Raw genomic sequence first — 14,072 nt, forward strand, 5'->3', positions numbered from 1 at the left:
CTTTCCATTTAACTCACACCTTCCAAACATTCAATACAAAGGCCAGATGTCATTAAACTACTGTGACGAACATGGACAGTACAGTAAAAATCCACCGACACCTAGGGCAAAATTCTATAAGAAGAGCCCAAAAGTTGGGTGCCATTCGGCGTGATTCAAGTAAAATTGGGTGCTGTTTAGTGAATCACGCTGAGCGGCACCTATTTGGGAGGCGCCCAATAAATAGGCCAGCTCTAGGCACAACTAAAACGTAGGCGCCCATGCGAGCACTTAAGCATGCCTAAGAGTAGCGATTCTGTAACAAGGCGCCTAACGTGAAGCCATGCCCAACATGCATAGCGCCTATTTGTTTGAAGGCCGCCTAAATTTTTAGAGGCGCCTTGTTACAGAATCGCTCTTTCTTAATAGGCGCCTATGTTTCAATTAGTGCTGATTAAAAAGCTTAATTGGGCTTGTTATTCAATTTAGCTATCTAGTTGGATGCTTCCAAAATAGGTGTCTAACATTAGAATTTGGGCCCAAGCTCTTCACTGACGATCAACGCAACCCAAACTTCTTCAATCTGCACGAAACAATCAGCATTCCTGGTACAATGCAGCTTCTTCCTAGGAAAGATTTTAGTTCTGTCTAGTTGGAGTCAACTACGATTATTATGTTCCTTTAATAGATAGATAGATAGAGAGATAGATAGATAGAGAGAATTAACCTGATCTATAAGAATGAAGGTGAAGATGACAACATCACCCAATGATTTGCACAACTATCCCCATGAGTCCAATTACATGCTATTTCTTTATTGCAACACAGGCCATCAGGTTTTGGGGCTTTCTTCTTCTATTGTTAAGTTATTGCACAAATTAAGAATATGATTTAAAAAAAAAAAAAAAAAAAGATTTCAATAAGCTATTATTCATACGGCATCAACTCCCCCAGGGTACAGTCTTGAAATGACAGCAGGACTATCCCAAGGGTTATGCGAATAGTGTGGCTGCACAGGGCCCAAGGGAAACAGGGGTGCTAAAAGTCACCCTCCCAATCCAATGTCTCCCATTTAGTGGCTGTGTTGCAGTGGGGTGGGCGGGGCAGGACTCTAGGAGGCATGTCACAGAGAGTGGGATTCCAGATGAAGACATTCCTGGACGCTCAAGATGAACTCTTCTGATGCAGGTCAATGTTAATACCTCACTTTCCTCGGGTGGTACTTAAAAACTTGATTCTTTTTTTTAACTCATGCTACAAAACATAAAAAAATGGAAGAAATATGAAATCTAAGTAGCTTGTACTTATTTTAAATAGTGATCTTGGCTATAAGAACTAATGTAGTTAATAGGAATGCATCAACTTTTGTCCATCCCAGAGATCCTCTTCTGGTACCCTGGCAGAGGCATCTCCATCAGCTTGGGACTTGCATTTTTTTTCTTCGGAGTTGACTGTGAAGCGTGAAATGATGGAGTGCCTCTTAATTTGGCATTGCTCGAGTCGGGCAAGTTTAGCATGTCAAGATCGGAAGAAAGGTCTTCACTGGAAAAAGTCAGACAGTCAAGTTTGGCAATAGAATGCGACCGCTTCAAAGGAGAAGAGAGCGTCAGACCAGCCAGTCGCATCCTGGTTTCAATTTCCTGCGTCCGCTGCTTGACCAGGCCGGGCTTACCCCGCACGCTGTGTATACTGTCACTACTGGAACTACGAGTTAGGTTGGAACTCATGGAAGATGATGGCGTGTAGGAGATTGTTTTTAGAAAGTCCTTGGTGTAATTGCTAACCTGATCCAACCTGAACATACAAGGCGTGGAGCTCTTCAGAAACATTCCATCTAATAGGTTAATGAATTTATGGGCACCATCCTTTGCACCTTCTGAGAGGGCCTCCACCCTCTGCAAGCATGCACCTTTGGAACGAAAAACTAAATCCCGCTCATCGTCCGACATACTGATGTCAGCTCCACTGGTTGGAACTTCATTTAAGATGGATGACTCTTCCGACAGTGTGCTTTTCAAGCGTTCCAGTTCTTTAGTGTGCTTTCGAACTAGACCTGCTTTCTGGAGTTGAAGAATAGATTCTTGATGTTGCATCAAATAACTGTATGAAGCTGGCTTTTCCGAATCTTTATTTAGCATTAGGTAGCTGAGGTCCTTTCTCTGCTTGACATCTGTCCTCAATACCATGTCCCCAGCAGTTTCAAGGGAACTTTTCTGGTTAATTGAATTTCCACCTTTGAGATCCGCTACTGAATGATTTTTCTGCACATTATCTGGTAATATTGTACCGCCATTTTGCTGATCACTCACAGTTTTAGAGACATCAAAACCCAGAGTGTGCGTCTGCCCTGGAAGGTGTGATAAAACTGTGTTTGCAGCCTGGGGTGACTCTCTACAGTGGGGACCACGAGGCAGTGGGTCTGAAGTCTCCACAATCATAGGCGTCGCATTGAGAGAGGGCTGTGTGCAGATAGCAGATGTACAATGTAGAGCTGTTGGGTTTGACTTCTCATGCTCTTCAAGGCCTTGGGACGAAGAGTACATGCACTCTGCACAGGACTGGTAGGATGGCTTGACTTTGTTAAGAATCCCAAATATAGCATCCCCCTGGAAGAAAAAAAAAAAAACAAAGTTCAGAAGAAGGATAATCATCACCACTAACAGAAGCCAAGGTAAGCTAAGAATGGGCTCAAATAAAACCTCAACCCAACTGGATCTCAAAAACCTACAGCAGGTCCTAACAATCTCGTAAAATGTTTATGAGAGAGGAAAAGGATCTCAGAAACCTGCTCAGAAAAAAATTATGCATTTGGAGCAAAGCAGACAACTGTGGAAATGACAAGAGAAAAGAGCAAATGACGGCAGATAAAGACCCGAGTGGCCCATCCAGTGTGCCCAACCATACATGCTCCATATATTAATTCAGTTTAAATGGTCCTTATTTCTGGGCCAGATACCCAGAGCCCTGCCTGGTCGTGTGCTTAGGTTCCATCTACCGGAGTCTCCGTCAAAGCTCACTCCAGCCCATCTTAACCATCCCAGCCATCGAAACCCTCCCCAGCCCGTCCTCATATACGGGACACATGCCCGTGCAAGCTTGCCCAGCACTGGCCTTAGTTCAGACATGGGCAACTCTGGTCCTCGAGGGCCAGAATCCAAACGGGTTTTCTGGATTTCTCCCAGTGAATATGCATTTAAGGCAGTGCATGCAAATAGATCTCATGCATAATTCATTGAGGAAATCCTGAAAACCCGATTGGATTCCGGCCCTCGAGGACTGGAGTTGCCCATGTCTGCCTTAGTTCCTTCAATGTCTACCCATTATTTTCTGATTAGAGATCCTTTGTGTCCATCCCACGCTTTGTTCTCAAGCTAGAAGGCGGTTGATATTGAACATCATATTATCACTATTTACTACTCTTTATTATTTCTATAGTACAGGGGTAGGGAACTCCTGTCCTCGAGAGCCGTATTCCAGTCGGGTTTTCAGGTTTTCCCCAATGAATATGCATTGAAAGCAGTGCATGCAAATAGATCTCATGCATATTCATTGGGGAAATCCTGAAAACCCGACTGGAATACAGCTTTCGAGGACCGGAGTTCCCTAGCGCGATAGAAAGTAAATAGTATGATATGACAGAAAGTAAATAGTATGATATTCAAGCAGGTGAATTTATTAGTACACAGAACGACTCATTTGATTGGATGTCAGGTTCATTCATTACTCTTTGAGCTCCACTTTGTACTAATATAGGCCCTGCCTTATAAAACAGCTCACAGCCAGTTAGGTGCATTTTCTAATGGGTGCCAATTAACCTCAATGATTGGTTAGCACCCATTTGATGGTTCAGAGCTCGTTATTCAATTAATTTACATGCACATCTGCATCTAAGGACTGCGCACAAAAGTGGGCACCTTGTAGCATCTGGGGCGTTTCACGCTTAAAGTATATGCTTTTAAATAAAGTGGAGATAAATTGCCATAAGAAGAGGGAAATGTTCTCTTATTGGGGATGATTCTGAATAATATATGAAAACCAAAAACCTGCAGTATACAAAAACTTTTTAAAAAAAACACAACTCTTCAAATCACTCAGGGCTCCTTTTTACAAAAGTGCGCAAGTGGTTTTGGCACGCGCGCTAGCCGCTACAGCCTCCTTTTAAGCAGGCGGTAATTTTTTGTCTAGCGCGCACTAATCCTGTGCGCGCGCTAAAAACGCTAGCGTACCTTTGTAAAAGGAGCCCTCAATCTTCTCTATACAAAATATCATGCAAATGTGCTCAGAGACCTCTCTCAATTGTGGCTCACATTTTTATCACTTCAGATTGCTTACTTAGTAATTTTTCAATAACACAGAAAGTTTTTGTTTTTCATATTTTAAATAAAGTTAACAGTGTATATTATTTGCATATAGAGCTAAAATTTGTTTCCAAACAGAAAAAAAAAAGGGGGAACAAAAAAAAAAAACAACTAAAGAGAAACTTCCGGCTGCCCATCCTTACTGTTTACTAGAAGAAAGAAAATAATGCCATTTTCTGCTCTTGTAAGTATCCTAGACAGTGTGGCCAGAGGGCATGGTGTGCAAAACACACGCAAAAATGAGTTCTCCAGAATGTGACTCACAGAAGTTCACCGTTCCCGTCCCCAACGATAACCATGGGAAGCCATCTCCATGTCATTCTTTAAGGAGAAAGGGACGAATCAGAGTATGAATGGGCTCAGCCTTGCATTGAAGAATACTGGTGTAGAAGGATTGAGGTAGAGCTAGACACTAAAGAATGACAGTCTCTGGTATTCAGAGCAGATTTTGTGATGTCATAATGGCTCATTCCACCAATGCCCAATAGCCAATCACATCAGTGATGTCACAATGGCTTCATTTATCCTAGACTTGGCTTACAGAAGAATCAGAGCATGTATGGGCTCAGCCACTGACCCTCGAGCCTTGCATTGAAGAATACTGGTGTAGAAGGACTGAGGCTGATATAGACACTAAAGAATAACACGGGATTGTTTTCCGTGGGGATGGGAACAGTGATGAATTTTGTCACCGTGTCATTAGTGTGGAGTAGATTTCCCTTTAACTGTAAACGCTGACACAGTCTTTTCCTTGCCACTTAGAAATTGATAATGTTGAAATAATGACTATGTTTAAATACATATCAACACTTTCAGCTAATTACACGCACATAGGTACCTCAAAATCTTCCGGCAGGCTCCTCTTACTGTTGTTGTTATTTGCATTTTCTTTGTGGAGTCTGCTTTCCTCGTTACGGAAGGGAAAGCGCTTCCCCCTTTCCTTCGGTGTTTCCTTGCCCCTGGCCTCCATTTCTTGCAAGTTTAGGTTGGTGTCGGAGCTCCGTTCTTCTGCCGTGCTGGACTTCAATTTCTTCCTCACTTCTTTCTCCCCGAAGTCACCCGACTGTACAGGAGACTCATCTTTTCCCTTCATCGCGACCCTCTGCAACCTCTCTGCAGGTAATACGGATAATTGCTTGGCAGATAAGGAATCGCTGTCCAGAAGTGCGTCTCTTTCCAGATCTCCCACCTGGAACGGGACGCCCCCTGTGCCTGCCTGCCTATTTGCCAGCGGTGAATTGGGGAGACACCTGAAGAAATAGTTCTGTTCTAGCGGCTCATCACGGAGGGTACTGGCCCGATGTGAGGATCCTCCGTCGAGTGTATCGCCTTCAGTCAGTCTGTTTTCCAGCATAGTATCTAAGTTCTCAGGCTGGAAGGCGGTTGATATTGTGGAGTCGCTTTCATTTTGGTTGCTTTCTGTCTGTTGCTTCCATAGCTTGTTGTGCCGCTGTTTGCTAGAGAAAAAGGTTCAAATTATTAAACGTGGAAAGAAAACTTCGCTTTAGAAATCTTAGACACACATACGAATAGCCCTGCTTCATCCTACATATCACATAACATAACATCGGATTTCTAGACCGCATAGCTGTTAAGTTCAATGCGGTTTACAAAAGATTAATGAAAAAAACACAGAGTGAGGGGACAAGAGACGGCTGAGAGGAGATATGATTGAAGTTTACAAAATCCTGAGTGGAGTAGAATGGGTACAAGTGGATTGATTTTTCGCTCTGTCAAAAATTACAAAGACTAGGGGACACTTGATGAAGTTACAGGGAAATACTCTTAAAACCAATAGAGGAAATTTTTTTTTTTCATTCAGAATTTAGTTAAGCTCTGGAACATGTTGCCAGAGGATGTGGTAAGAGTGGATAGCGTAACTGGTTTTAAGAAAGGTTTGGACAAGTTCCTGGAGAAAACATCCATAGCCAGTTATGGGGGAAGCCACTGCTTGCCCTGTATTGGTAGCATGGAATATTGCTACACCTTGGATTTTGGTCAGCTAAGTGACCTGGTCTGACCCAGTAAGGCTATTCTTATGTTCTTATCATGTAGGTAGGGTTTAATTAGGTATAAACCTAGAAAAAAGGAATGCTTTTAATTGTTTTCTAAAGTGTAGGTAAGAATAAGACGAAGATAGGTGATGTTGAAAGTCCTTATCGTAGAAAGCTGCCTGAAAAGCAAGAGTGTGATCATGGTATTTTTTTTACTTTTGCAGCCCTTAACAGATGGAAATATAAAAAGGGCATGAGATCTTCTAATGACAGACCAATGTAGAACAACCACTTTTGTCTGGGATGATATCTGGGATATGGTTTGCACAGCAGATTTGTTAAAAATTATGTAAATAATATGATTAATAAAAATAATAATAACAGTTTATATACCACAGGACCGTGAAGTCCTATGCAGTTTACAATGATTAAAAGATGCTACAAATTGAGTAGAATTAACAAAGTTAAAAGCTAGTGATTGACAGCTCTAGAGATCAGTTATTGTGGAATAAGATTGTACAGGACAGTTGCCGAAATACTTCAGGAACAGATATGTTTTTAGGTGTTTCCTAAATTCCCCATAAGTAGTAGGCGTAAGCAATTGTTCTAGGTCTTTACCCCATAATGCTCCCTGATGTGAGAAAAGATGTTGATGATGTCTTTTAAATTTACATCCTCTAACCGGAGGGGAAACAAAATTCAAGTGTGAGCTTCTCTTATGTCTATCGGTTGAGAAAGAGAAAAGGTCAGTTATATATTTAGGGGCTAAACCGAATAGTAATTTCAAGCAAAAACATCCGAACTTAAACTTCACATGTGCCTCCATCGGCAGCCAATGCAGAAGTCGATACATGATCGAACTTTTAAAACCCAAAAATTTTGCACCAGTTGTAATCGCCGCATATTCTTCTGGGAAATTGCCAAATAGGCGATATTACAGTAATCAAGTTGACTTAGTTTGAGGGATTGTTCCAGAATTCTGAATGATGACACATCAAAATATGCTCTAATGGACTGAAGCTTCCAGAGTGAAAAAACCCTTTCTGATTATGCATAAAGGGGTAATCCTAGGACAGGACACCTAGGTTGTCAGTACAAATAGGTGTGTTGTGTTGCGCTTATTTGATGAACAGAATTCATCTAGTCACTGGCCACTATCTGTCATGATATGGAAGGTTTATTATAAATCACAGCTAAAACAGTGGTGGTGAACAGATGAAACTGCTATGCTTTATTGCTCTTAGCGATTTGACATGTACGTGTTTCGGTTCCCCAGGCCTGCTTCGGGAGTCTCAATTTATCACATAAACAATCAAAATCAATCCTAAATGCTGATGCAATGTTAAATGCCAGAGTCTAATAAGCAGATGTAGCATTCATCAGCAAAGCACAGAAAACTACAATACAGTATAGCAGTAGATCACAAAGGCAATGCAAGTCGATTGCGGAGCCCATCCTGGGCTCCGTGATAGACTTGTGTTGCCTTCGCATTCTCCCTGCTTCCTGACGCCGTAAACAGGACAGAAGCACCAGGCCCACCAGCCTTCCTCCTCCCCCTCCCCCCCGAGGTCAATTCTGACATCTGAGAGGAAGTCAATCGCTGCCTGGCTGGCCCGAAACTTTCTCTCCAATGTCAGAATGTCGGGGGAAAGGCTGGTGGGCCCGGCGCTTCTGTCCTGTTTACGGCATCGGAAAGCAGGGAGAGCTCAGAACTCGGCAGCAGTGGCATGGGGGCCTGTTCCCCGATGACAGCGGGGGTGGCTTGAGAGGAGGCAGGGAGAAAGAGAGACAAAGAAATAAAGGGGGCAGGCAGGGAGACAGAAAGAAAGGGGGACAGGGAGACAGAAAGAAAGGGGGCATGGAGAGAGAAAGACAGAACGAAAGGGGAGGGGGGTAGGGAGAGAGGAAGAAAAAGTTTGGGGAGGGAATGAGGTCTGGAGGAGAGGAAGCATACAGGAAGCTGAAAGAAGGGAAGAAATATTGGATGCACAGTCAGAAGAAGAAAGTGCAACCAGAGACTCATGAAATCACCAAACAACAAAGGTAGGAAAAATGATTTTGTTTTCAATTTAGTGATCAAAATGTGTCTCTTTTATAGGAGTGAGTGGGGGGAGTTTCTGGTACTGTTTTTTCTTGTAATATATTGGCATTGTAACAAAGAGATATGTCAACAGTTTGGTTGGTACTGGTTTCACTTTCTATATGTCTGTTTTATAATTTGTATGCTTTCCATTTTTTAATAAAAAATATTTAAATAAAAAAAGTGTCCATTTTGAGAATTTATATCCGCTTTCTATATTTTGCACTATGGCCCCCTTTTACTAAACTGCAATAGCGTTTTTTAGTGCAAGGAGCCTATGAGCGTCGAGAGCAGCGCTGCTCCCTGCGCTAAAAACCACTGTTGCAGTTTAGTAAAAAGGGAGGGGGTATATTTGTCTATTTTTGTATAGTTGTTACTGAGGTGACATTGCATAGAGTCATCTGCCTTGACCTCTTTGAAAAAACCCCGGAATATAAATGATAATTAACATTTTCTCTGCGTACAGTGTGCTCTGTGGTTTGTTTTTTAATTTCATGGTTGGTAGATCATTTTGACTAGGTCATTTTAAAAGTAGCTCGCAAGCCCAAAAAGTGTGGGCACCCCTGCAGTGCAGTGTTACAATGCCCAGACAACCTCACTGCACTTAATGGGGGCACAGAGGATATTGTTTGGAGCTTATGTGATAAATAGGGCAGAGGAAGGAAGGGGAAGGTAAAAAGGGCTGCCTGCACTCTCTCTGCAAGTTCAACCCGTATGGTGCCGGGAGTTTGGGTTGGTCTCACGGTTTCTTGTGAGCTCATTTACCGCAAACTCCATTTTGGGCTCCTTTAATTGAACGGCGCTAGAGGTTTTTAGCATGGGTCAGCGAGATAAATGCTCCAACGTTCATAGAATTTCTCGCCGGTCCGTGCTAAAAATCTCTAGCGCCCTTTAGTAAAATCCAGCATTGCTATTTGGATACACAAAGCAGTGATGCCTGTTAGTAATGCCAGTTGCTAATTTGGGTTGCTGCGGCATCTTTCCAAGGTTAATTAACTGCAGAGGGATATTACGAGGATTATACTACCTCTGTAAGGCTGCCAATAAAAATATAAGCAGTTTAAAAAAAAAAAAAACATTTGTATCTAAAGAGAAGCTTGAAAAATTATTCTTGTGCAAACATTCTCCTTCCAAAATTATAAAAGGAACACAGTGCAAGACCACTATATTTTATTAACAAAACCTTTCTGGTGGGCGAGCGTGTGTGCAATACATATAAATATGAAAGAATGAACGCGGAATGCTTAGGTTTTAGCAATGCGTTTAATAAAATATGGAGCCCATTGACTGCATTTGTTAACAAACCATAAGGATAATGTAATTGTTGTTTTTCTTTCTCAGATTTCCTTACACATCCAGGGTGGGGGGAGGGGAGGGAGGGATATTTTGAGGGGTTAAAATATATGAGTCTATTATTGTAATAAAAATATGATTTAATGTATTAATAATTGGGAGATAGGGGGGGGAAATGGTTGTTTCATATATATTTTGTGTATTAAGGTGCATTTTATGCAAGCTTTTAATGTTATATTATCTGTAATGAACTGCCAACGTCTGAAAATTCAATAAAGTTTAAAAAAAAAACAAACAAACAAAATCTTTAATAATAATAATAATAGTTTATTCTTATATACCGCCATACCCAGCGAGTTCAAGGCGGTTTACATCAAATTAGATTAGGATCTGCATAGACAGGCAGATTTACAATTATTTATCAGAATTACAGCTTTAATCGAACTAGACAGAGGATGTGGAAAGAACTCACCTTGCATCCAAAATGCCTTCGTACTCCGACAGCTGTCTCATAAAGCCAGCGTTGGGTCTGGTAACGCTGCGTTTTTCCTTCACGTAGTTGTACGCTTTTTCTAAGGACCAATCAAATTCTTTCATAGCATAAGCAATGACGGTAGAGGCCGAGCGACTTACACCCATTTTGCAATGCACCAGACACTTCGACTGATTTTTCCTAGAGCAACAAAAATCCTGGCATAAGTTACTGGGAAGCAAATTTGGGTGAGGAATGGGAAATCTTAAAGTTCTTACGTAGGGGTATAGGATGTCCTTGCATCTTAGTAGAATTGTATCAGTCTACTCAGCAATGTGGCGGAAAGACTATGGGGCATAGGGATCTGATCTACACATGGATTGGCTGCAGTGGCATAGTAAGGGGGGTGGGGTGAACCACCCTGGGCGTCATCTTGATGGGGTGCCGGCAACTCTCCGCCCTGCCACACCATATTCGTGCCATCCCTCCCCCCACCCCGTACCTCTGTAGATCTTCGCCGTCGCGAGCAACTTCTCCCGCCCGTTGCTCGTGCTGGCCCGTTTCCCCTATGAATCACTTCCGGTTCACGGGGCCAGGAAGTGACATCAGAGGAAAACCCAAAACCAGCGCAAGCGGAATGCTGGAGAAGCCACTCTCAGCGGCGAAGAATTACAGAGGTATGTGGGGGGGGGGAAGGGAGAGCACGAGTGTGGAGCGGGGGAGAGGCGCCACCGTCCCGGGTACTTCCTACCCTCGCTTGGTTGTGCTCCAGCAGTTATTTTGGAATCAAATACAATTAACATTAGCTGCCATTTTTAAACGAGCCAATCCAGCTAATCCCAGACTTATGCTTATTCAACAGAGGACTTGTGCATACAAGGCAAAAATTTATGATGACTTACTTCACTGTGGCTAACAACCTTATAGTTCTGGAGTGAAAATCTCAAATTCACCCTCTTTGGACTGTTGGCACCAGAAACTGTGATATCTATTACTAATGGAGAAACGAACGACGATACAAAGCAGGACATCTTACAAAGTATGAGAAAGGTTGGGGTTTATTGCAGAAATATATACAGAAAATTGATCAGGTCTATGTAGGTGAGTTAGGGTTCAGCAGTTTGAGGGGAAGACGCAAAGGGATGGGGGAGGGGTGCATTTATTTGTAATGATTCCTCATATGTTGGTTGGGTCCCACTGGATCAGCAAGTTTAGAGATTACACTTCTCCTTCCTTATTCATGGGGGTTAGGGGCAAAGCCGGCCCACGAATAAGGAAAATTCGCAAATAACTTTTTGGCCGACTCTGACCCACCCCTGGACTTATCTGGTGGTCTAGCGGTGACACGGGGCATAAGCGATCTTCCTACATTCCTGCCCCGTGCAAAGACCTGCTGTGCTCCCATGCTGTGAGTTCCTGTGGTCTCACGAGACTACAATGTGAGACCACGGGAACTCACAGAATGGGTGCACAGCATGGCTCTGCACGGGGCAGGAATGTAGGAAGTTCGCTCCTGCTCCATGTCACCGCTAGACCACCAGGTAAGGTCCGCGCATGAAGTTGCCACCGGAGCTGTGTCCACGGCTGAGGACTGTGCTCCTGGGCAGCTGCTCGCCTCTGATCACCTCCTCCTCCTCCTCACTCTGATCCAGGGCTGGTTCTAGTCGATGCGAACTGCCTCCAAGTGATTCTGTAGGGGGGGCGGGCAAAAAAAATCACGAATATTCGAAACCACGATCACCAAAACCGCAAATAAGGAGGGAGATGTGTAGTTAATTTGTTAAAAATCTATTTTAGCTTTACTAAGAAAACTAGTCTAATAAGAACTCCATAAATTGATAGTAAACTCATTAACCAGACAAAGCAATATGATAATCTATACATCCTCTATACATTCATCCACTAATAAAATAAATAAAATGTTACTGAGAGCCCCCTAAGGCCAGTACTGGGCAGACTTGCATGGTCTGTGTCTGTATATGGCCGTTTGATGGAGGATGGGCTGGGGAGGGCTTCAATGGCTGGGAGGGTGTAGATGGCCTGGAGTAAGTCTTAACAGAGATTTCGGCAGTTGGATCCCAAGCACAATACCGGGTAAAGCTTTGGATTCTTGCCCAGAAATAGCTAAGAAGAAAAAAATTAAAAAATTTAAATTGAATCAGGTTGGGCAGACTGGATGGACCATTCGGGTCTTTATCTGCCGTCATCTACTATGTTATTATGTCACCTCCGTTAACCTGAATGCCTGTGTGAAAAAATATGCTTTAAGTAAGCCAGTAAGCTACAACAAAAGTGAGAGTGGAAGCTTATTCTATACCCCCCCCCCTCTTTTTCAAAACCACAAAAGCGTTTTTTAGCACAGGCCGGCACACCGAATGCTCTGCACTGCTCCTGACACTTATAGAGTTTCTATGAGCGTCATGAGCAGCGCAGAGCATTCAGCGTGCCAGCCTGCGCTAAAAACCGCTTTTGCAGTTTTATAAAGGGGGGGGGGGTAAGTTTAGAAATCTACTAAAAAAAAAAAAAAATTTTCACTAGTTTATCCATCGAAGCTACCAAAACACACTACCATATTTTCCCACTGCACTTTCAAATAATATTCAGAACGCTATCCCTTATCACAGACGCTTTTATTTGTTTCTCACAATCATTTGTTTTATAGCTAACCATTTTGGTCCCTCATATTTTGTTGATCCACATTTTAAAAAAATTTTTAGCTCATGTTTGTTTAGACCCTCATATATTCTTCACAGTTAGTTGGGATCACATATGTTCTCATGTCACCTTCACTGTTATTATTATTATTACATATCACTTCTGGCTTAATTTCAATTTCAATAGTTATCACATTTTATTGTAATAGTCATTCACTGATCATTTTCATTCCTTCACATAAATTTCATATGATTCTCACTGTTTTATACTACACTAGTCTTATAGCCCATTAACGGGTGCTAAAATATATGTGTGTGTGTCTGTCTTTTTTTTTTTTCCTCTCTCCTTAGCCGCTTTTGTATTTTTTTTATTTTTTTTTTCCTTGCCTGTCCACCACCACCCCTTGCCTGCTCCCCTGTCCATTCTCCCTTCCTTTTACCTGCCCTGTGTCCTCCACCACCCCATCACTGCTCACCTTATCCAGCAGCAGCCCTTCTCCCTTTGTTTTACCTCCCCCCTGTCCATCATCACCTCCTTCCTGCTCCCCCTGTCCAGCAGTAGGCCTCCCTTCATCTTTCTGCCCCCCCTGTCCATCAGCACCTCTTCCCCGTCCCTTTTTCCTGCTCCCCCTGCCCAGCAGTACGCCTCCCTTCCTTTTTCTGCCCCTCCATTTCCCTGTGCTGCAGCATTTCCCTCCCACCCCACATCTCTGTGCAGCATTTTCCTCCCCCACCATACCTTCCTTCTTACCTCCATGCCCTACCATTCTCTCCCCCTCTGCTCCCTTTCCTCCTTCAACTTCATCGGGCAGCAGCAGCAGCATTTATAATTAATTGCTGTTGCCAGCTTCAGGTTTTCCTCTCTGGCGGGTCCTGTCTTCATGAAAACATGAAGTAGGCAGGACCCACCAGAGAGGAAGGCCTGAAGCCGGCAACAGCAGCGAATTTTAAACGCTGATGCTGCCCGAAGAAGCCAGGCCTTAACCACAAAGCTGGAGGGTTTTAAAAGCTACAGCAGCGGTGGTGCTGGGGGGGTTTTAAAAGCCATCAGCCATGAAGTATGCCGAAGGCTTTTAATGACTTTAAAAACTTGCCTGTTTTTTTTTTAAATGGCGTCCGGGCTCCTGCGGTCTGCAACCGCTGACATCCGCCTCGGGGGGAGGGAGAGAGAGAGCTTTGCGCAGCCTGCAACCACCGACAAACGCCGCAGCCGACATCCAGAGGGGGAGAGAGCTTCGCGCG

The 14,072-nt window shown here is 43.2% G+C and overlaps 1 protein-coding gene across 4 annotated transcripts in view; it reads right to left on the reverse strand.

The window, feature by feature from the left end:
- Window positions 1–344: 344 nt before the first annotated feature.
- The window catches only part of SSH1 (slingshot protein phosphatase 1), a 150,101-nt gene continuing 136,373 nt past the window's right edge, over window positions 345–14,072 (reverse strand). For all 4 annotated transcript variants that reach the window (XM_033956908.1, XM_033956906.1, XM_033956909.1 and 1 more), the window contains 3 exons: window positions 10,177–10,377; window positions 5,176–5,794; window positions 345–2,585 (listed from right to left, as the gene is read on the reverse strand). In XM_033956908.1, coding sequence (XP_033812799.1) covers window positions 1,338–2,585; window positions 5,176–5,794; window positions 10,177–10,377 — 2,068 coding nt within the window. In that variant the 3' untranslated portion in view covers window positions 345–1,337. The remainder of the gene's footprint in view (window positions 2,586–5,175; window positions 5,795–10,176; window positions 10,378–14,072) is intronic.

This window comes from Geotrypetes seraphini, chromosome 8 (assembly GCF_902459505.1).
Source record: "Geotrypetes seraphini chromosome 8, aGeoSer1.1, whole genome shotgun sequence".
NCBI lineage: Eukaryota > Metazoa > Chordata > Amphibia > Gymnophiona > Dermophiidae > Geotrypetes > Geotrypetes seraphini.